Genomic DNA, 23,313 nt, shown 5'->3' with positions numbered 1-23,313 from the left:
AAGTATTCACAGCCTTTGCCATGAAGCTCAAAATTGAGTTCAGGTGCATCCTGTTTCCACTGATCATCCTTGAAATGTTCCTACAACTTAATTGGAGTCCACCTGTGGTAAATTCAGTTGTTTGGACATGATTTGGAAAGACACACACCTGTCTGTATAAGGTCCCACACCTGACAGTGCATGTTTGAGCACAAACCAAGCAAGAAGTCTAAGGGGCCCTACTCACTGGCCGACCCGCCGCCGAGCTGCCCGACGGCGGATACGGCCGACGAGCGACCCGGCGGCGGGGGGGGGGGGGGGGGCAGTGACGACTTCACTCCCCCCGTCACGCGGCTGCATTGAAGTGCAGGCAAATATGGACGAGATCGTCCATATTGGCCTGCATGCACAGCCGACGGGAGACCAGCGATGAACGAGCGCGGGGCCGCGCATCGTTCATCGCTGGAGTCTCCACACTGAAAGATATGAATGAATTCTCGTTCATTTATGAATGAGATCGTTCATATCTTTCAAAAAATCGGCCAGTGTGTAGGGCCTTTAAGAAATGGTCTGTAGACATCCGAGACAGAATTGTCTCGAGGCACAAATCTGGGGAAGGATACAGAAAAATATCTGCAGCTTTGAAAGTCCCAATGAGCACTGTGGACTCCATCATCCGTAAATGGAAGAAGTTCGGAACCACCAGGACTCTTCCTAGAGCTGGCCAGCCGTCTAAACTGAGCGATCGGAAAAGAAATGCCCTAGTCAGGGAGGTGACCAAGAACCCGATGGTCACTCTGTCAGAGCTACAGCATTCCTCTGTGGAGAGAGGAGAACCTTCCAGAAGCACAACAATCTCTGAAGCAATCCACCAATCGGGCCTGTATGATAGAATGGCCAGACGGAAGCCACTCCTTAGTAAAAAAGTACATGGCAGCCCGCCTGGAGTTTGCCAAAATGCACCTGAAGCATTCTCAGACCATGAGAAACAAAATTCTCTGGTCTGATGAGACAAAGATTGGACTCTTTGGCGTGAATGTCAGGCGTCATATTTGGAGGAAACCAGGCACTGCTCATCACCAGGCCAATACCATCCCTACAGTGAAGCATGGTGGTGGCAGCATCATGCTGTAGGGATGTTTTTTAGTGGCAGGAACTGGGAGACTAGTCAGGAGGGAAAGATGAATGCAGCAATGTAGAGAGACATCCTGGGTGGAAACCTGCTCCAGAGCGCTCTTGACCTCAGACTGGGACAACGGTTCATCTTTCAGCAGAACAACAACCCTAAGCACACAGCCAAGATATCAAAGGAGTGGCTTCAGGACAACTCTGTGAATGTCCTTGAGTGGCCCAGCCAGAGCCCAGACTTAAATCCGATTTAGAAAAAAAATGAAACCGGCTGCGCAAAGTAGCAGGGAAAATTATGAAGACCGAGAGCAGACGTGTATGGATAAAGGGTTTATTTAAACAATATAATTAAAACATTTATATAAAAGAAATTGCTAAAACTTAATTGATACCATGAAGTAGTATAACTTGGCACCCTGATGGTATAACTGTAAGGTCTATCAAACCAATAATGTGGCTAAATAGCAGCAATGGTAACATTGTATCCAATATGTATACTTGATTCTGTTTCTCCGTAAGAAAGGAATCCAGTGTCACATTAAGTGGATACAATTCAGCTTTCCACTAATAGGCAGTGTGCAACTGTTGCAGTCCTGAAATACATGTAATGCTTGCCGTACTAAAAATGAGCTCAATCAATAGTGCAAGAGTGAGATACCTCTCCTGTGGGCTGGTACAACCGAGCGTCCTCGGTTGATAAGTCCTGCAGTGCCCACAACGTAGCTGTATGGAGAGGAGATTTGTACCACCAAGCGGATGCGGGAGGCTGGAAGCCACGTGCTGAAGAGAGGCAGCCTTCGGGGGTCACAATGCCAGTGCGGATCACGCTGATTGGAGACTGAGTGCTGCTGTGACGGGTTCCTGGTTCAAGGTATCAACAGATACAGGATCTGTTGATACCTTGAACCAGGTACCTGGACCAACTTCTGGATGGCCTGTTGCAACGTAACTTGCGTATCCTCCAAAGCTGGTAAGCTTGATTTGGAAAATCATTGGGGAGGAGTACTGTCGAACTCCAGCTTGTAGCCTTGAGAAACAAGATATCTGACCCAGGTATCCTGGCAGGAAGTCTCCCAGATGCGGCTGAAGTGACGCAGTGGAACTCCCACCTCGAGTTCCCGGGGTGGGTGTGCACTGTCATGCTGAGGCCTTAGCGGAAGCAGAAGAGGTGGACTGGTCCTGAGAGCTGGTGCTTGCAGGCTTTCTGGATTTACCTCTGGTCGCATTAGAGGTATCTCTGGGCCTTAGATCAAAATCTGTGAGACCGAAAGGACTGGACAGACGGCCCCGGATAGGAGCGTCTCGCCAGTGGGGCCCCAGATGTGGGAAACGTGGATTTCCCAGCCGTAACTTTGGAAATCCAGATATCCAATTAAACCCCAAAGAGTCATTTCCCAGAAAAGGGGAGGGATTCAACACTATGTTTCGATTCTGTATCCGTAATCCACTGACGCAACCACAAGGCCCTGCATGCCGACACTGCCATTGCAGAAGTCCTAGCATTAATATTACCCATCTCCTTAAGCGAATCACAGAGGACACGTGTAGTGTCCTGAATGTGTTGTAGGAGGGTCGCCATAATGACCAAGGGCCTATTCTCAGAGAGGCCCCCCTGAATTTGAGTGGCCCAGGAATGAATGGCATGGGTCATCCAGCAACCCGCAATGACCAGCCTTTGTGAAACACCTGCTGCTATGTAAATAGATTTGAGTATAGTCTCCATCTTCCTATCCCCAGGATCCTTCATGGAAAAGGAGTCCGGGGCAGGCAGCACCGCCTTTTTGGACAGGCGAGAGACTGATACATCCACCCCAGGGAGTTCCTCCCAAAATGTCCTACCTTCAGGAGCAAATGGGAAAGACTCTTGGAATTTTTGTCTGCATTTTTCCAGGCCAGCTTCAATAGGTCATCTAACTCTGTAGAGTCAGGGAAAGTGACACTAGGCTTGTTTTGAATAAAGAAAAACGACTGCTGTGACGCAGCATCCTCTAGAGGGAGCTTTAATACGTCCCTTATAGCCAGAATTAGGGGTTCAATACCCTAAGCAGACTCAGGATCCCCCTTAATGGGATCGAAATCATCTCCATGCTCCTGTATATCATCATCTGTATCAGAGAGCAGAGCAGGTAACCCATGCTTCTGTGGACTGCATGAGAGAGGGGGGCTGTGCTGCATCTGCCCTAGCAGCTAAATCTGCACCAGCCTGTTGTAGTAGCTGAGTCTTCTGCACATTAGCAGTAAGCTGGGATTACATATCCGACATCATAGTTTTAAGAGACCCTAACCAGTGGGGCTCTGGACACTCTCCCCCAGCCTCTTCACTGACTTGTGAAGATTGGCTGCATTGTTCACAGGAAACAGAATCAGTAGATAATGGAGAGAATCTGGTGTGACATACACTGCACAGCTTGTGTTTACTTATGTTTCACAGTAAGCACAATAACACACATACACACAGAGTTATATTGCAAGCCTGCCCTACTGTATGTGAGAGGAGACACAGAGAGAGGACACCAGCACACCCTGAGCTGTACAGCCTAAGTGAGGCTGTCAGCTCACTACATTACAGTAAACACTAACAATTCCTGTCCTAAAGAGGACCCAGATAGTGTACACAAGCGGCTCTCCCCCTTTGCTACGCCCTGTACCAGATATCCAGCGTGGCTGAGGAATCAGGAAGCGCTGTGTGTGCTGAGAATGGCCGCAGTAAGCAGAGGAAGGTGCCAAAACGTTCAGGTCCCGCACTGATGTAGCTCCGCCCCCTACAATGTCGCCAGAGCTACAGATATATATTATACTGGCAAAGTCTCCTTACAGCTAAAAAACATCACAACAAGTGCTAGTTCTAGCGGGGCCCGCGGTGTGTACTCATCGCCGATGTCACCTTCAGGCAGCGTTAGGGGTGTGCAGCGTGCAGCGGCTGTGACAGCCAAGGCGCAGTGCCCCACTGAACAACAACCCCTCAGGACGGTGGTCCTGCAGCGGGGAAGCGGCTCTGCACCTCGTAAGGCCGGTGACCGCACCCTCCTAACTCCCACGGTGCAGGTATGCTGTTGCCCAAACAGCATACCGAAAATAACAAACAGAAAAAAGAAATTGAAGAAAACTCTCTGGAGCTCAGAGATGTGCATCCTCTCCTGAGGGCACTTTTTCTAAACTGCCTGCGGTAGGGGCATAGAGGGGAGGAGGAGCCAGCACACCCAGATGAAGAAATTTAAAGTGCACTAGCTCCTTTAAACCCCGTCTATACCCCATCATACTAGATTCCCCAATATCCCTTATGGATGCTAGAGAAATATTCATTAGTACTTTGTTGGGAAGCCTTTTGCTGCAGTTACATACCTCCCAACATTGGTGGCCAGTGGGTCGGGACCTTTTGCGTTCCAAAAGCGCGCCTGCATCAGAAAAGGGGTGGTGCCTAGGGAAAAGGGGGTGGGGCCTGATGTCACTCCTGTTTCTGTCACTGTGGGGGTGTGCCCAGCACACTCTGTTATGCTAGGCTGACCCAGGCTTTCTCTGCACTGTGAATAGATGCTATGCGCATAGCGACTTTTCACCTGCCACTTACCCACTGCTCTGCATAGTTTGTGCTCCTCCCAACTGCGGGACACTAATGTATTTGCTGCTTTTTAAAGTGCCACTGATCACAAATTCGTCCCACACCTTTCGCTGTCATACATCCCCACAGCATAACACTAACTGGATGCTTCACAGTAGGTGTTGTGCACTCAGGTAGCATTTCATGCCATCACAGCCAAATATGGATATTCTGGTTTTGTCTCTCCAGATGACACTGTTCTATTGTTCTTCTGACCAATTAATATGCTTTTTAGCACCATTCTAATCTTTTTTGTCTTTATTTGAGAGATAAAAGTGACTTTTTCCTTGGAATTCTGGCGTTTAATCCAAAATATTGAAGTCTGCGTCAAACAGTCCTGGCACTGTGGTTTACACAACATCACGTAAATAATTTTAAATTGCCTCAGACGATTTTCTTCTATCACTATTTCTTCAAGCACAGTTTTTTCATTCTTCTATCACACTCTGGTGTTGTGGATCTTCTCTTACCTTTACCATTATTCCGCAATTTCTACATTCCTCCTTTAGTTATGTTGCCACCTACTTTACTTATAATTTCATTGTAAGTGTTTACGTCTTCATGTAAAGTAATTATTTTGGATCTCTTTCTAGGTGACCAGTCAACACTTTTTACTTTGCTTGTCATCCTAAATAAATTATGCAGCTTACGGCAGGAAATTACAGTTAAAAAAAATAGGATTTTATTACCTACCGGTAAATCCTTTTCTCTTAGTCCGTAGAGGTTGCTGGGGACGCTTCAAGAACCATGGGGTATAGACGGGATCCGCAGGAGACATGGGCACTTTAAGACTTTGAATGGGTGTGAACTGCCTCCTCCCTCTATGCCCCTCCTCCAGACTCCAGTTATAGGAACTGTGCCCAGGGAGACTGACATTTCGAGGAAAAGGATTTATTGTTAAACTAAGGGTGCGATACATACCAGCTCAGACCACAACACACCGTACAACATGGCATTTAACATAAGTCCAGTCAACGGCATGAACAATGGCAGCCACAGGCTAACCATAACAGAAACACAATGTGTGTGTAACACAACCAATAACTATTAGGCAAGTTCTGTAGATAGAGTCCGCACTGGGACGGGCGCCCAGCATCCTCTACGGACTACGAGAAAAGGATTTACCGGTAGGTATTAAAATCCTATTTTCTCATACGTCCTAGAGGATGCTGTGGACGCTTCAAGAACCATGGGGTTTATACCAAAGCTCCAGAACGGGCGGGAGTGCGGACGACTCTGCAGCACCGATTGACCAAACATGAGGTCCTCATCAGCCAGGGTATCAAACTTGTAGAATTTCGCAAGTGTTTGAACCCGATCAAGTTGCTGCTCAGCAAAGCTGTAATGCCGAGACCCCCCGGGCCGCCGCCCAAGATGAGCCCACCTTCCTGGTAGAGTGGGCCTTCACTGATTTTGGTAACGGCAATCCAGCCGTAGAATGAGTATTCTGAATCGTAGTACAGATCCAGCGTGCAATAGTCTGCTTAGAAGCAGGAGCCCCAATCTTGTTGGGATCATACAGGACAAACAGAGCGTCTGTTTTCCTAAGCCGAGTCATCCTAGCGACATAAATCTTCAAAACCCTAACCACATCAAGGGATTTTGACTCCGTGAAGGCGGCCGTAGCCACAGGCACCACAATAGGTTGGTTCATGTGGAACGCTGAAACCACCTTCGGTAGAAACTGTTGACGAGTCCTCAACTCCGCTCTATCTTCATGGAAGATTAAATAAGGGCTCTTGTGAGACAAGGCCACTAACTCAGACACCCGCCTTGCGGATACCAAGGCCAACAGCATGACCACTTTCCACGTGAGAAATTTCAACTCTATCGTCTGCAAAGGTTCAAACCAATGTGATTGAAGGAACTGCAACACCACGTTAAGATCCCATGGTGCCACTGGGGGCACAAACGGAGGATGGATGTGCAGCACGCCTTTCACGAAAGTCTGAACTTCCGGAAGGGAGGCCAATTCTTTTTGAAAGACAATTGAGAATGCCGAAATTTGCACTTTAATTGAGCCCAACTTTAGACCCGCATCCACACCTGCTTGCAGAAAATGGAGAAATCGACCTAGCTGAAACTCTTCCGTAGGAGCCTTCTTGGACTCGCACCAAGACACATATTTCCTCCAAATACGGTGATAATGTTTCGCCGTCACTTCTTTTCTAGCCTGAAGAAGTGTAGGAATGACTTCACTGGGAATACCCTTTTGGGCTAGGATGTGACGTTCAACCGCCAAGCCGTCAAACGAAGACGCGGTAAGTCTTGGAATACGCACGGCCCCTGCTGTAACAGATCCTCTCGTAGAGGAAGAGGCCAGGGATCTCCCATGAGTAATTCCTGAAGATCTGGATACCAAGCCCTTCTTGGCCAGTCCGGAACAATGAGGATTGCCTGAACCTTTGTCCTCCTTATGATCTTCAGCACCTTTGGAATGAGTGGAAGCGGAGGAAACACGTACACCGACTGAAACACCCATGGTGTCACTAGGGCGTCCACTGCTATTGCTTGAGGGTCTCTCGACCTGGAACAATATCTCTGAAGTTTCTTGTTGAGGCGGGACGCCATCATGTCTATTTGAGGAATTCCCCAAAGACTTGTCACTTCTGCGAAGACCTCTTGATGAAGACCCCACTCTCCGGGATGGAGATCGTGTCTGCTGAGGAAGTCTGCTTCCCAGTAGTCCACTCCTGGAATGAATATTGCCGACAGAGCGCTTGTATGTCTTTCCGCCCAGCGGAGAATTTTTGTGGCCTCTGCCATTGCCGCTCTGCTTTTTGTTCCGCCCTGGCGGTTTATGTGCGCCACTGCTGTCACATTGTCCGACTGGATCAGGACGGGCAGGTTGTGAAGACGACGTTCCGCTTGAAGAAGGCCGTTGTAAATGGCCCTTAACTCCAACACGTTTATGTGTAGAGAAACTTCCTGGCTTGACCATCTTCCCTGGAACGTTTCCCCCTGTGTGTGACTGCTCCCCAGCCTCGGAGACTCGCATCCGTGGTCACTAGGACCCAATCCTGAATCCCGAACCTGCACCCCTCTAGGAGGTGAGAGCTGTGCAGCCACCACAGGAGTGAGATTCTGGTCTTGGATGACAGGATTATCTTCCGGTGCATGTGCAGATGAGATCCGGACCACTTGTCCAACAGATCCCACTGAAACACTCTGGCATGGAACCTGCCAAATGGAATGGCCTCGTAGGTCGCCACCATTTTCCCCAGCACTCGAGTGCATTGATGGATTGACACTCTCGCTGGCTTCAGAATTTGTTTGACCAGACTCTGAATTTCCAGAGTTTTCTATTCTGGAAGAAAAACTCTCTGTACTTCTGTGTCCAGAATCATTCCCAAAAACGACAGTCGTTTTGTCGGACACAACTGTGACTTTGGCAAGTTTAGCAGCCAACCATGTCGTTGCAGAACTGTCAGGGAAATCGTAATGTTCTGCAGTAATCGGTCCCTGGATCTCGCCTTTATCAGGAGATAGTCCAAGTACGGGATAATTGTGACTCCTTGTTTGCGCAGGAGAACCATCATTTCCGCCATAACTTTGGTGAAAACTCTCGGAGCCGTGGACAGACCAAACGGCAATGTCTGAAATTCCTGAATAGCAAACCTCAGGTAAGCCCGATGCGGAGGATATATGGGGACATGTAAGTAGGCATCCTTTATGTCGACCGACACCATAAAATCCCCCTCCTCCAGACTGGAGATCACTGCTCGGAGAGATTCCATCTTGAATTTTAATTTTCTCAAATAGAAATTGAGGGATTTTAGGTTCAGAATTGGTCTGACCGAGCCGTCCTGCTTCGGGACCACAAACAGGCTCGAATAAAAGCCTCCTCTCTGTTGTGACGGGGACACCTTGACAATGACTTGATTTTGACACAGCTTTTGTATCGCATCGCATACTACCTCCCTGTGCGGAAGAGAAGCTGGTAAGGCCGATTTGAAAAATTGGTGAGGGGGAACGTCTTGAAACTCCAGTTTGTACCCTTGGGACACTATTTCTAATACCCATGGATCCAGGCCCGAACGCACCCAGACCTGACTGAAGAGTTGGAGACGTGCCCCCACCGTTGCGGACTCCCGCAGAGGAGTCCCAGCGTTATGCGGTGGATTTGGCAGAAACCGGAGAGGACTTCTGCTCCTGGGAACCTGCCACAGCTGGTGACCTTTTTCCCTTTCCTCTCCCTCTAGCAGCAAGGAAGGAAGACCCTCGTCCTTTTTTGTATTTATTGGGCCGAAAGGACTGCATCTGATAGTGGGGCGTTTTCTTTTGTTGTGCAGGAACATAAGGTAGAAATGATGACTTACCTGCGGTAGCCGTAGATACCAGATCAGCGAGGCCGTCACCAAACAAGACACCACCTTTATACGGCAGGGACTCCATAGCCTTCTTAGAGTCAGCATCAGCATTCCATTGATGAATCCACAATGCTCTCCTGGCTGAGACTGCCATGGCATTGGCCCTTGATCCCAAAAGGCCAATGTCCCTTGCAGCTTCCTTTAGATAGGCTGCAGCGTCCCTGATATAACCCAGAGTCATCCTTATCCAGGGTATCCATCTCAGATGACAAGTTATCTGCCCACTTTTCAATAGCGCTACTCACCCATGCCGACGCAACGGCAGGTCTGAGCAGCGTACCTGTAGTGACATAAATGGATTTCAATGTATTTTCCTGCTTATGATCCGCAGGTTCCTTTAGGGCCGCCGTGTCAGGAGACGGAAGCGCCACCTTTTTGGACAGCCGCGATAGAGCTTTGTCTACAGTGGGGGGTGACTCCCACTTATCCCTATCCCCAGAAGGAAATGGATATGCCACCAGAATTCTCTTGGGAATCTGAAACTTCTTGTCAGGGTTTTCCCAGACTTGCTCAAAAAGCGTGTTCAGTTCATGAGAGGGAGGAAACGTTACCTCAGGTTTCTTTCCTTTAAACATACAGACCCTTGTATCAGGAACAGCAGGGTCTTCTGAGATATGTAACACGTCTTTTATCGCCACAATCATGTACTGAATGCTCTTAGCCAGTTTAGGATTCAATCTGGCATAACTATAGTCGACACTGGAGTCAGAGTCCGTGTTGGTATCTGTTATCTGGGTAAATGAACGCTTTTGTGACCCCGAGGGGGTCTGGACCTGTGACCACACATCCTCCATGGATTTTTTCCATGCCTGGTTCTGAGACTCAGATTTATCCAATCTCTTATTAAATAGAGCCACATTTGCATTCAAAACACTCAAAACATTTACCCAATCAGCAGTCGGCGGTGCCGACAGGGTCACTCCCACCGTCTTTTCTGTCCCGACTCCAGCTTCCTCCTGGGAAGCGTACTCAGCCTCAGACATGCCGACACACGTGTACCGACACCCACAACCACACTGGGGCTATAGGGACCAGACCCACAGTAAAGCCTGTCAGAGAAACACAGAGGGAGTTTGCCAGCTCACAACCCAGCACCTATCCCGGTACTGAAATGTTTTATACAATGCCTCAGACCTGTTAGCGCTTTTATTATTATTAAAACAGCACCAAATTAACTGTACCCCCCCCCCTCCATTTTGCACCCTGTTACTTGTACAGAAGTGCAGGAGGACAGGACCAGCGTCTCTGCAGCTCTGTGAAAGAAAATGGCGCTGATGAGAGCTGTGAGGGCTAAGCCACGCCCCCTTAATGGCGCGCTTCAACCCCGCTATTTTTCAAATATTGATACTGGCGGGGGTTCAGATTCAGTGCCCAGGCACTATATACCACTTTTGCCAGTCACTTAAATGAGGATTTATGCTGCCCAGGGCGCCGCCGCCGCCGCCCCCCCCCCCCCGCGCCCTGCACCCTGTAGTGCCGCTGAGCGTGCCCGCTGTGCGGTACCTCAAAGCCGTCACTGAAATCTTCTGATCTTCCTCTACTCACCCGTCTTCTGACTTCTGGCTCTGCAAGGGGGGTGACGGATGGTTCCGGGAACGAGCATCTAGGCGTACCTAGCGATCAGACCTTCAGGAGCTAATGGTGTCCTGTAGCCTAAGAAGCAGAGCCTTAAAACTCACAGAAGTAGGTCTGCTTCACTCCCCTAAGTCCCATGATGCAGGGAGTCTTTTTTCAGAGAAACTCAGAAGAGCTCCTCAGAGTGCATCCAGTCTCACTGGGCACAGAATCTAACTGGAGTCTGGAGGAGGGGCATAGAGGGAGAAGCCAGTTCACACCCCTTTTAAAGTCTTAAAGTGCCCATGTCTCCTGCGGATCCCGTCTATACCCCATGGTTCTTGAAGCATCCCCAGCATCCTCTAGGACGTATGAGAAAAACAGCAACCAATTTAGTGATAATCAAACAACTAAATGAGATGTTTTACTAACAATTCTGGTAGCAACAAATGTGAGCTTACTCATGCTAACATCTTATTGGATCCATTTTGTGGCATCTCAACACCAGATTGGCTCTCAGAACAATCACTCCTACTGGTCAGCTTGCTGTTGAAGTAATCCCCTCCTTTTACAGATAAAGTCTACCTATCTTTATTTAGCTATATTTTATGGAATAAAGATAATTAATTGCGGTGAACTTCATTACACTGTGTATAAAATTATCTTTCCAGTGATATATACCTTCATAGGCTTTTCTGTAAAAATAATGCAGTTATATGCAATTAAACCCTAAAAACACTCATTTTACAAAAGGTTTCCACAATTTTGGCCAGCGAATCTGTAGAGTAAAGGCAGGAAACCCCCTTCCTGCACTGCTCAGCTGTCGCCAGGTCTCCAGCTAGTTGCTGCATACAACCTTCAATTAAGAAAAATGACAAATCTAACACTAAGGTAGAATTGGATGCACTGCAGCCCCAGCATCGAAGCCCAACTCCCATGGGCACTTAAAGGACACTGAAGATCAGCTGTTGCAGAGGTGAGGAGCTTCTGTCTTACTATAAGCGAGTTTATATTAAGTGCCAGCTTCTTTCAGTTCCCGGCAGCAACCAATGATGAGCAGTATCCCGCAGATTTGATGAATAAAAAATGTTTTGTCTGTCTAAATGTTTTATCAATTTTTATTGTGGGCATAATGGCAAAACTGGTCACCAATTCAATTTATGATGTTTTAAACGGATTATTGAATATGGTTTTTATTGCCATTAAATGGTTACAGCATCAGAGTCCCCTCCTCAGCAAGCAGACACTTTATGGTGCCACAGTAGGATGTCCTGCAAATTCTTGAGTTGGATGATGGAATGCTTTTTTGTTTGTTTTTTAAGCTGCAGCTGGACAGTCCATGGTCACACAGTAGGATACTGATATGAAAAATTACGTGATCTTTACCAGCCTGGCAATTAAAACTGCAATAGCTGTAAAAGTAACAACTTAAGCTTATTATTAAAAAGGTCTAGTAGCCTTGAAATACATTCATATAATATGGATTATAATCCTTTTACATTATTTAGTTAAAAACAATTGTTGTATTGGTGCGTACAGTACCTAGAGCATCTGTTGAATCAGGTTGTTCAGTCTGAAATCTGTTGTGGTCAGGAATTAAGGTAGCCAAAAGAAAGGGACTCGCAATGTACAGGCAACCATGAGGAGGATGGACATTCATACAGAAGGTGTCTGAAACCAGTGCTAGTTTTTTTTAGCCGGAACAAGCCGGAATGCTGCTCCTGAAACTCTCACTAGGGGGGTAATTCCAAGTTGATCGCAGCAGGAATTTTTTTAGCAGTGGGGCAAAACCATGTGCACTGCAGGGGAGGCAGATATAACATGTGCAGAGAGAGTTAGATTTGGGTGGGTTATTTTATTTCTGTGCAGGGTAAATACTGGCTGCTTTATTTTTACACTGCAAATTAGATTGCAGATTGAACACACCACACCCAAATCAATCTCTCTCTGCACATGTTAAATCTGCTTCCCCTGCAGTGCACATGGTTTTGCCCAACTGCTAAAAAATTTCCTGCTGCGATCAACTTGGAATAACCCCCTATGACCACAGCACAACACTTAAAAAACAGTTGGCCAGGAGCTCACCTTGCTGAAAGAACATGAGCTGAGTATTCACCAGGCCTGGACTTGCTGCTCTTCGGCTCCTCACCGTACTATCTTCCTTTCCTGAAAGTTTGGATGGGAAAAGCTGTCTGTGATCCATGGATGCTGAAATAAGTAAAAGAACACATAAAATACATATCCCCATTTTACAGATAACATTGTAACATTCTGCTTGATTTATCAGATTCCTGCTTGATTTATCAGAATAAGAGAATGAAAAGTAACATTCTGCTTGATTTATCAGATTCCTGCTTGATTTATCAGAATAAGAGAATGAAAAACCCAATTACAGCCTCAAAGCATACTACTTCAATGTGCTGGAATAACCTTACCATAAGCATACCATCATAATAGGGACATTTATGTAAGAGCTCAAATACAAAACCACACCAGTTAATGAATGATCTATACAAAAATATATTTAACGAATACAATAATATTTTTGGTATTATTGCAACTCACATGCACTGCATTAGTAATACATAAAAAGGATTACTCTTATCTACTAAAGAAATTGCAAATCTTAATTATTTTTCCGTGATTTATATTGTTACATAAATGACTAAATAAGGAGATTTTTGGGTACTTATCGTTGAATCCCTTTCTCTGAATCAGGCCAGGGGGACACTGGTCCATCAATTTGAGCTGGCACTTAAAACTAAACCTGTACAGTAGCTTGAACTCCTAAGCTACTCCCCCCTGCAACCACCAGCATGCCAGTACAACTTTAAAAGAGCCAAGCAAGAAAAAGCAGTAACTCAGTAAACCTGTTGGAACAACAATAAAACAGAACAGTAGGGAAATGATGGTCAACACAAACCACCGCACAACTCAAAGTGAGGGAGGGAAAGCAGTGTCCACCAGCTTGTTTCAGAGAAAAAGATTAAATGGCAAGTAACCAAAAATCTCCTTTTCACCTTTATCAGGGCTGTGGGAAACTGGACTATGGGAATTTCAACAGCCGCCCCAGGTCAAGTAATGCTCAGGCTGCCTGACTAGAGAACTGTCTATGGCAGGAAACTCGGAGGAAACTAGTCATGAACCAGGGGGGAGGGGTGACCAAGGGAGCGTCTTACTCCCTACTGCTGACATCAACCCAAGGGATCGCAACCTCATACTACCCCCCCTGGAGCTTATGATCTCTGAGGCCTAGCGCTGGTGCATCCGAGGTGGCAGCCGCGTCAGCGACTGTTCGGTAGTCTCCATCCTGAAACAGTGCGGCTGTGTCTCGCGTTTCTCCTACTAAGCAGAACCGATGCCTTACCTTCTCCCCGTGCTCCGGCCACAGCCTGGTAACGTCTGCTGGACTTGCTAGTACATCCTACACAGATGCCCGCCAAAACAGCACTGTGGGTAAGAGTTTTCGCGACCCGGCGGGGAGTTGTTGGAGTGACTCTTTCTAAAGGTACGTATAAGACGCTTTTTAGAAAGATCGCTCAAAAAAAATTAGTAAGACTATAAAAATAAAATAAAAAGCTTATGGCTGCTACAAACGAGCAACCCATTTACCATGGTCTGGCTCCTGCCACACCAAACACCTGAGCCAGGAGGCGGGGCTATAGGGATGGGCTCGTTGCATTCTGGGAGGCTGAAAGCTTTGATCGTTTGGTGCCAATTTGCTGTCGCTACCTTATATCCCAATGTTATCCTGTGGATAACCTGTGGACCCTGCAGGAGAAATACCAGAAGGACAATTGGGAAGCAGAAAGCCCAAACAACCTTTGTTGGGAAGAAGGAACCGTATGTAGACCCACCCTATCATCAAAAGCCAATCTGTTACAAACAACTGAGGAAAGTACTCATGCAGAAACCGACCCTGCAGAAGCAGATCTGGCTGTAGTGAAAAACGCCACCTGGGACCTACCGACAACTTGAGAATGTCAGCATACCAGAACCCGTGCAGCCAGTGCGGAGCCTCTCGGATTACTGTTACCCACTGATCCTTGATCCGCTTGAGCACCTGAGGCAACACTGGGATCAGGGGAAATAGATATGCCAGTCAAAAATCCAACAGAACTTTCATGGCATCCACAGCGAAAGCCATTGGGTCCCTGGACCTCACAAAGAACCTTGAAGTTGTGACAAGAGGACATGAGATGCACCTCCCGAAGACCCTACCTCTGAACCAACTGCTGGAAGACCTCTGGATGGAGTGACCACTCCCCCGGGAGAAACATGGTTTTATTTAGGAAGTTGCCTCCCAATTATCTACTCCCAGTATGAATACAGTTTAAGAATGCAGGAACAAAGGCCTAATAATTTACATATGCTACTACCACGTTGTCCAACTGAATCCACACCGGCTGGCCAGGGTGGACTGAGCACCCAAAAAAGCCAGAAAGATTGCTTGGAGCTCGAGCACACTGATTTGGAAGAGCTGTCTTAGATGGTGACCAAAGGCCTTGGAGCCGTTGATAATGTAATGTCACAGAATGCTAAATGAGGGGAATGAGGTCGCAATTATTACCATCACCCTTTATTTATGATTTACAGCTGAAGACAATATAGGACAAGAAAAGGGTGAATAAACATAGCTACATCAGCAGATGACACTGAAATAAGTATCACGGTGGCAGAAAAATGTGGGATTTGGTGAAGTCGGAGATGGTTTAAGTAAGAAAAGAATAAGCACGAGGGAAGGGGGCCCTACTTGTGAGAGCTTTCATCCTAAAGCATTGACCCAAGCAACCAAGGATCGCTCCTGGAGCAGATGATCGGAAACAGCCACCAATGGAGGGACTGAAAAGTGCTGATGGACAGAAGAAGCTAAGACGAAAGGGACTCCGTGCACCCTGTCCAATTTCAGAGAATCTCCCGCTGGAATTTTCAAACGTGGAACCTGGCGTACTAAATGGTCTTGAAGGTGGAGACCATTGTGCCCAACAACTTCATGCACAGCAAGATTGACAGACAAGGTACCAACAGTACAGTCGTGACAAAATTCTGGAAGGTCCTCCAGGAACAGTAGGCGGTGACAAAATATCAGGTGAGACTTTTCAAAGTTCAGGATCCTGCCGAGATCCTGAAGTAACTCTACCGTGCAATCCAGGTGCACCTGCAACCATGACGCCGAATCGGCCTTCATGAATAGAAAGTCTAATAAGTAAGGTATAACTGTAATACCTTCTTTGCATGGTGAAACCTCACAGCTATACCAAATGGCAGGGCCTGGAACAGATAGTGAGCCGATCCAACTGTGAACTGGAGTAGAGAGTTATGAACTGACCAAATGGGAACGTGAAGATACAGTATGCGTCCCTGACGTCCAGCGAGGTCAAACACATGTTGGATTCCATACGTGAATTACCAATCAGAGAGATTCCATCTGAAAATGATTCATTCAAAGCAATAACTCCTTCTGACAAGAAAGAATTGATAGCTTGGACTAATACTACTCTCTTTTCCAAATCTCGGGGAAGTGCAGTGTGAAAAAATGGCGTTGTGGCAGGCCCTGGAGGTCAACGATGTAACCTCTGAAAAGTCTGCTCAGCATCTAGGCGTCCAAAGTTGATTCTCTACTGGTTTCTGAACTGAAGCAACTGCTCTCCGCCCTGCGGTCAGACTGGGTGGGAAGAGACCCTATCAGGTGCTATGCTTCTCTGGAGCTTTCACTCCCATGTGTATGTTGGCAACAGAAAACCTGCCCTAGGGTGCTGAACTCCTGCCTGAGAAGTACCTTCCTCTTGCAAACTGACCTCTATTGGACGCACCCACCCGCAATGAAGTGCAAAATTCCCGGAAAAACTGACCTCGCTGTTTCAGGGCAGCCACAGGAAGAAAGGTGCCTTTTCTACCTGTAGCTTGGGCTATCCAACTCAGGCCTAAACCGAACACTCCCACCAAAGGGTTGCGTTCCCAAGGAACATTTGGATTCTGAGTCTGCATCCCAAGTGCAGAGCCAAAGCGCCCTCTGAGTTGAAATGACCATTGCCGAAGCCATGGGAGCTACCGGAGACCAATACTGCATTGCCTTGCACATATAGTCAGCTGCTCCGTGGAACTGCTCTGCCAAGTCCAGTAAGGAATCCCTGGACGAATTACTCTGAAAGTCAGTGTTATTGTTAGTTGCTCATTAGGGACTTTTTTTTGTGTGTTCTTTCTCACAGACTTCTAATAATAGGATTTTAATTACCGACCAGCAAATCCTTTTATCATAATCCGTGGAGGATGCTGGGGTCCACATTAGTACCATGGGGTATAGATGGGTCCACTAGGAGCCACTGGCACTTTAAGAGTTTGAGAGTGTGGGCTGGCTTCTCCCTCTATGCCCCTCCTACCAGACTCAGTCTAGAAACTGTGCCCGAGGAGACGGACATCTTCGAGAGAAGGATTTTACACAGATAGTAGCGAGATTCATACCAGCTCACACATACAAGGCAAACCAAGCTAACTAGCTTGAAACATCAGCAACGGCTGAACAAGCTTACTTACCAAGTAACAAAACAGTACTTAACCTAGAACTAAGCAGTACTGAACTAAGTAACCACTGCAGGATCACGAAGCACTGGGCGGGCACCCAGCATCCTCTACGGACTACGAGAAAAGGATTTACTGGTAGGTAATTAAAATCCTATTTTCTCTTACGTCCTAGAGGATGCTGGGGTCCACATTAGTACCATGGGGATGTACCAAAGCTCCCAGAACGGGAGGGAGAGCGCGGAGGCTCCTGCAGAACCAACTGACCAAAGTTAAGGTCCTCAGAGGCCAAAGTATTGAACTTGTAAAACTTTGCGAACGTGTTCGACCCCGACCAAGTAGCTGCTCGGCAGAGTTGTAATGCCGAGACACCCCGGGCAGCCGCCCAGGCAGAACCCACCTTATGAGTAGAGTGGGCCTTAACAGACATAGGACACGGCAAGCCAGCCGTAGAATACGCATGCTGGATAGTGAACCTGATCCAGCGAGATATTGTCTGCTTAAAAGCAGGACACCCAATTTTCTTGGGATCATACAGGACAAACAGAGTCCGATTTCCTGTGATGAGCAGTCCTCCTCATATAGATCTTTAGAGACCTTACAACATCTAAGGACTTTGATGAAATTGAGGAGTCAGTCGCAATTGGTACCACAATAGGTCGGTTGATATGAAATGCCGACACAATCTTTGGAAGGAACTGCTGACGTGTCTGAAGCTCAGCTCTATCTTCATGGAAGATCAAGTATGGGCTATTACATGACAAAGCCCCCAACTCCGACACACGTCTAGCAAAAGCTAAGGCCAACAAAGTGACAGCCTTCCACGTAACAAACTTGACCTCCACCTCTTGTAGAGGTTTAAACCAGTCCGACAGGAGGAACTGCAACACCACGTTAAGATCCCAAGGCGCCGTCGGCGGTACAAAGGGAGGTTGGGTGTGCAGAACTCCCTTCAAAAAAGTCTGAACCTCAGGGAAGACAGCCAACTGTTTTTGGAAGAAAATGGATAGGGCTGAAATTTGGACCTTTATGGATCCTAACCTCAGGCCCATATCCACACCTGCTTGCAGGAAGAGGAGGAAACGTCCCAGGTGAAACTCCACCGCAGGAAACGTCTTGAACTAACACCAAGATACATATTTTGTCCAAATACGATGGTAATGTTTTGACGTTACTCCTTTCCTAGGCTGGATCGGGGTAGGAATAACCTTGTTCGGAATGCCCTTCCGAGTTAGTATCTGGCGTTCAACCTCCATGCCGTCTAACGTAGCCGTGGTAAGTCTTGATAGGTGAATGGCCCCTGCTGCCGCAGGTCCTCCCGAAGAGGAAGAGGCCTAGGCTTTTCTAGCAGTAGATCCTGAAGATCCGCGTACCAAGCCCTTCTTGGCCAGTCTGGAGCAATGAGGATCGCCTGAACTCTTGCTCTCCTTATGAGTTTGAGAACTCTTGGAATGAGTGGAAGTGGAGGAAACACGTACACCGACTGGAATACCCACTGAGTCACTAGGATGTCCACCACCACTGCTAGCCGGTCCCTCAACCAGGAACAATACCCCCAAAGCTTCTTGTTGAGCGAGAGGCCATTATGTCGATCTGGGGTATGCCCCAATGATCTGTTTCCTCCTTGAACACCACCGGATGGAGACCCCACTCCCCCGGGCTGAGATCGTGTCTGCTGAGGAAGTCCGCTTCCCAGTTGTCTACTCCCGGAATGAAGATTGCTGACAGCGCCAACGTGTGTTTTTCTGCTCAGAGGATGATTGTTACCTCTGACATTGCAGCTCTGCTCTTCGTTCCGCCTTGTCGGTTTATGTAAGCCACTGTCGTTACGTTGTCCGACTGTACCTGAATGGTCTGATTTCTCAGAAGATGGGTCGCTTGGAGAAGACAGTTGTATACGGCTCTTAGTTCCAGAATGTTTATCGGCAGGCCGGCTTCCAGACTTGACCACCTTCCTTGGAAGGTTTCCCCTTGAGTGACTGCGCCCCAGCCCCGGAGACTTGCATCCGTGGTGAGAAGGATCCAGTTCTGAATCCCGAACCTGCGGCCCTCCAGTAGGTGAGGTAGTTGCAGCCACCAGAGAAGTGAAATCCTGGCCCTTGGCGACAGACGTATTCTCTGGTGCATGTGTAGATGGGATCCCGACCACTTGTCCAGGAGATCCAGTTGGAAGGACCGAGCGTGGAACCTCCTGTACTGCAAAGTCTCGTAAGAGGCCACCATCTTCTCCAGAAGGCGAATGCACTGATGAACCGACACCCGGGATGGCTTCAGAACATCCTGGACCATTGTTTGTATCACCAACGCTTTTTCCTCTGGAAGAAACACCCTCTGCACTTCCGTGTCGAGGATCATTCCCAGAAAGGACAACCTCCTGGTTGGTTCCAAATGTGATTTTGGAAGAATCAGGATCCAACCATGTTCCATGAAAAGCTGTGTCGTGAGAGCTATGGACCGTAACAGCTTCTCCTTGGACGATGCCTTTATCAGCAGATCGTCCAGATATGGAATTATGTTCACCCCTGTCTGCGGTGGAGAACCATCATTTCCACCATCACCTTAGTGAATACCCTCGGGGCTGTGAAGAGGCCGAATAGCGGGGCCTGGAACTGAAAATGACAGCCCAACAGTGCAAATCGGAGATAAGCTTGATGCGGCATCCAAATCGGCATGTGGAGGTACGCATTCTTGATATCCAGGGATACCAGGAATTCCCCCCCTTAAACTTGAACACCCTCAGAAAGGGTTTTAGTGATTTTAAGTTCAGAATGGGCCTGACCGAATCATCCGGCTTCGGTACCACGAAAAGGTTTGAATAGTAACCTTTGTTTTGCATCTGGGAAGGAACAGGTACGATAACCTGTGCCTCCACCAGCTTCTGGATGGCTCCCCGGCAAAGCTGGCAAGCCTGATTTGAAGAACCGATGAGGAGGGAGATCTTGAAATTCCAGCCGGTACCCCTGGGACAAAATATCTTGTACCCAGGGATCCAGTCCGGACGAAACCCAGACGTGACTAAAATGTCTGAGTCTCGCCCCCATCGGCCCTACCTCCAGGCCGCGCTGTCCACCGTCATGCTGAGGACTTTGGTGTACCAGAAGCTGGTTCCTGTTCCTAGGAACCTGCAGCAGAAGGTTTCTTGGATTTTCGCCAACCTCCTCTAAAGAAGGTGTTGGACAGTTTGGTCTTTCTTTTTTTGGTAACACGAAAGGACTGTGATGCAGCTGAAGGAAAAGGTTTCTACACAGCAGGTACAGCTGAGGGAAGAAAGGGTGACTTACCCGCTGTAGCCGTGGAGATCCACGCATCCAACGCTTGCCCAAAGAGAGCCTGACCTGTGTAGGAAAGGGTCTCCACACCTCTCCTGGATGCCGCGTCGGCAGACCACTGGCGCAGCCACAGTCCTCCACGAGCTGAGACAGACATGAAAGAAATTCCTGCAGCCATTGAACCCAGGTCCTTCATGGATTCCACCATAAATCCTGCAGAATCCTGAATGTTACGTAAAAACAATTCTACATCACTTTTATCCATAGTATCCAAATCCTCAAGTAACGTACCTGACCACTTTACTATAGCTTTGGAAATCCATGCACAGGCAATAGTAGGCCGTAGTATCGCCCCTGAAGCCGTGTATATGGATTTGAGCGTAGTATCACAGCCGGCTCGTTTAAGGCGGTAGATCCTGGAACAGGTAAAAACACCTTTTTAGAGAGTCTGGATACAGACGCGTCCACTATGGGTGGGTTTTCCCATTTTTTCCTATCCTCCTCAGGGAAGGGAAAAGCAACCAGAACCCTTCTAAGGATCTGGAATTTTTTTTTTCTCCGGGTTTTCCCATGCTTTCTCAAATATAGCATTTAATTCCTTGGACGCAGGGAAGGTTAGCGAGGCTTTCTAATTGTCAGTGAAGTAAGCCTCCTCAACCTGCTCAGGTGTTGTATCTGCAATATTCAACACATCCCTTATTGCCTCTATCTTCAACTGCACCCCTTTAGCAAGAGATGTGGCCCCCCTGAGCACATCCCCATCACTGTCTGCCGTGTCAGAGTCGGTATCCGTGTCATCCTGCATAATCTGTGCAAGAGCACGTTTATGGAACCTCCCGAGGGGGGCCCTGAGGTAACAGAACCGGACCAAACTGCCATATAGGTCTGTAAAACCTGAGTTGCAGATTCATTCTGTGCAATCCTAGTAGAAATCTGAGAAATCATGGATTTGATAGAGGATAACCACTCAGGCTCCCTTGCTGGTATCTGTGGTAAAACAGTGCAATCCTGATTACATGGAATGGGATCATGCTGAAAGGACATATCCTCTGCAGCATATGACACAGAGTCCCTGGACATAGCTTAACGGAGACCACAGACACTCCACACACACACACACGAGGACAGACAGAGTTTCACCCCCAAGAATGGCAAGAGAGACACAGAGATTGGAGCCAACCCACACACAGCGCTTTTCAGGTATAGGGAGACCCTAAACCAGAACTGACTGAGTACCTTAATAGGTTACACAGTATTTATACAGCTTTCCCCCTTTCTACAACCCCCTGGTACCGTGAGAGATAGCTGAAGTTGCTCGGGAGGGACTGCACATCACTGACAGCGTTTCTGCAGGCTGGAAAATGGCGCTGAACGCTGCTGGGTCCGCTCTGAGAAGCTCCGCCCCCTTAATGGCGTTGTCTTCCCGCTCTTCCTAGGATTATACTGGCTTGAGGATTAATGCTGGCAGAGATCCTTGGACCCTGACAGGCTTAGAAGTCAGTGTAGGCGCTGGCTTAGGGCGCCCCTCACAGCACCGCACTATGTACCGCTGAGCCGGGGGGCGTAGTTAGTACTGCTCTCCATACCCTGTTGCCGCCATCTTCACACCGGCTCCCCGCTTGCTAGGGGGTCGGTGACTCACTCGCCACCAATCTTCTGGCTCTGTAAGGGGGTGGCGGGGAACGTTCTATCCCCTCAGGAGCTCAGTGTCCTGTCAGTGGAGATAGTGGCTCAGACCCCGCAGGGCGGACACTACTCCACCCCCCCACCCCTTAGTCCCACAAAGCAGGGAGCCTGTTGCCAGCAGCCCCCCTGTAAAATAAAAAAACCTATAAAATAACTTTTACTAAAGAAGCTCTGTAGAGCCCCCCTAGCTGTGACCGGCTCCTCTGGGCACATTTTCTAAACTGAGTCTGGTAGAAGGGGCATAGAGGGAGGAGCCAGCCCACACTCTCAAACTCTTAAAGTGCCAGTGGCTCCTAGTGGACCATCTATACCCCATGGTACTAATGTGGACCCCAGCATCCTCTAGGACAGTGGTTCTCAAACTCGGTCCTCAGGACCCCACACAGTGCATGTTTTGCAGGTAACCCAGCAGGTGCACATGTGTATTAATTAATCTCTGACACATTTTAAAAGGTCCACAGGTGGAGTTAATTATGTGGGTTCACTATGGTATGCCGGCAGTCGGGCTCCCGGCGACCAGCATACCGGCGCCGGGAGCCCGACCGCCGGCTTACCGACAGTGTGGCGAGCGCAAATGAGCCCCTTGCGGGCTCGCTGCGCCACACTATTTTATTCTCCATCCAGGGGGGTCGTGGACCCCCACGAGGGAGAATAAGTGTCGGTATGCCGGCGCCGGTATACTGTGCGCCGGGATCCAGTCAGTCGGCATACTGAAGACCACCCAATTATGTCACTTGTGATTCTGTGAGACCTGCAAAACATGCACCGTGTTTGGGTCCTGAGGACCGAGTTTGAGAACCTATGCTCTAGGACGCAAGAGAAAAATTGTAACATGACCAGTTTTGTCACTCCAGTTGTAAAAGTTTGCGCTTTGTGGACCCCAATTTGTTGAGGCCAAGGTGGCAAGGGTGACTGACATAAAACACACTATCGTAAACATTATATAATTTAAAAGGGCTGGAAATGCCTGGTCACAACATTAATTGTAAATGGCTAGGAAACTCAACAAATTTGGATGTGTCTAGCTTTTGAGAATGTTTCAAAGTGAGTCAATCAGATTGTGTCCACATCCATTTATTGACCAGGCATACCTCAATACTGTAAATAATGTAATACATGTGTCCTTTTGTATCCTTGCAGTGCTTGCTGCGGAAGCCAGCACTCAGTCGCTCCCTCTGGTCTTTACTGTTAATTCAATGGCAGCGGAAGG

At 48.0% G+C, this 23,313-nt stretch overlaps 1 protein-coding gene across 3 annotated transcripts in view; it reads right to left on the bottom strand.

Annotated features, from left to right (window-relative positions):
- ARHGEF18 (Rho/Rac guanine nucleotide exchange factor 18) overlaps positions 1 to 23,313 on the bottom strand; it is a 326,699-nt gene that overhangs the window by 11,145 nt on the left and 292,241 nt on the right. For all 3 annotated transcript variants that reach the window (XM_063916323.1, XM_063916329.1, XM_063916333.1), the window contains one exon: positions 12,715 to 12,837. In XM_063916323.1, the coding sequence (XP_063772393.1) occupies positions 12,715 to 12,837 (123 nt within the window). The remainder of the gene's footprint in view (positions 1 to 12,714; positions 12,838 to 23,313) is intronic.

Source organism: Pseudophryne corroboree, chromosome 1 (assembly GCF_028390025.1).
Source record: "Pseudophryne corroboree isolate aPseCor3 chromosome 1, aPseCor3.hap2, whole genome shotgun sequence".
Taxonomy (NCBI): Eukaryota; Metazoa; Chordata; class Amphibia; order Anura; family Myobatrachidae; genus Pseudophryne; species Pseudophryne corroboree.
The sequence above is the reverse complement of the archived record's forward strand: the minus strand, read 5'-3'. Positions and strand labels throughout refer to the sequence as shown.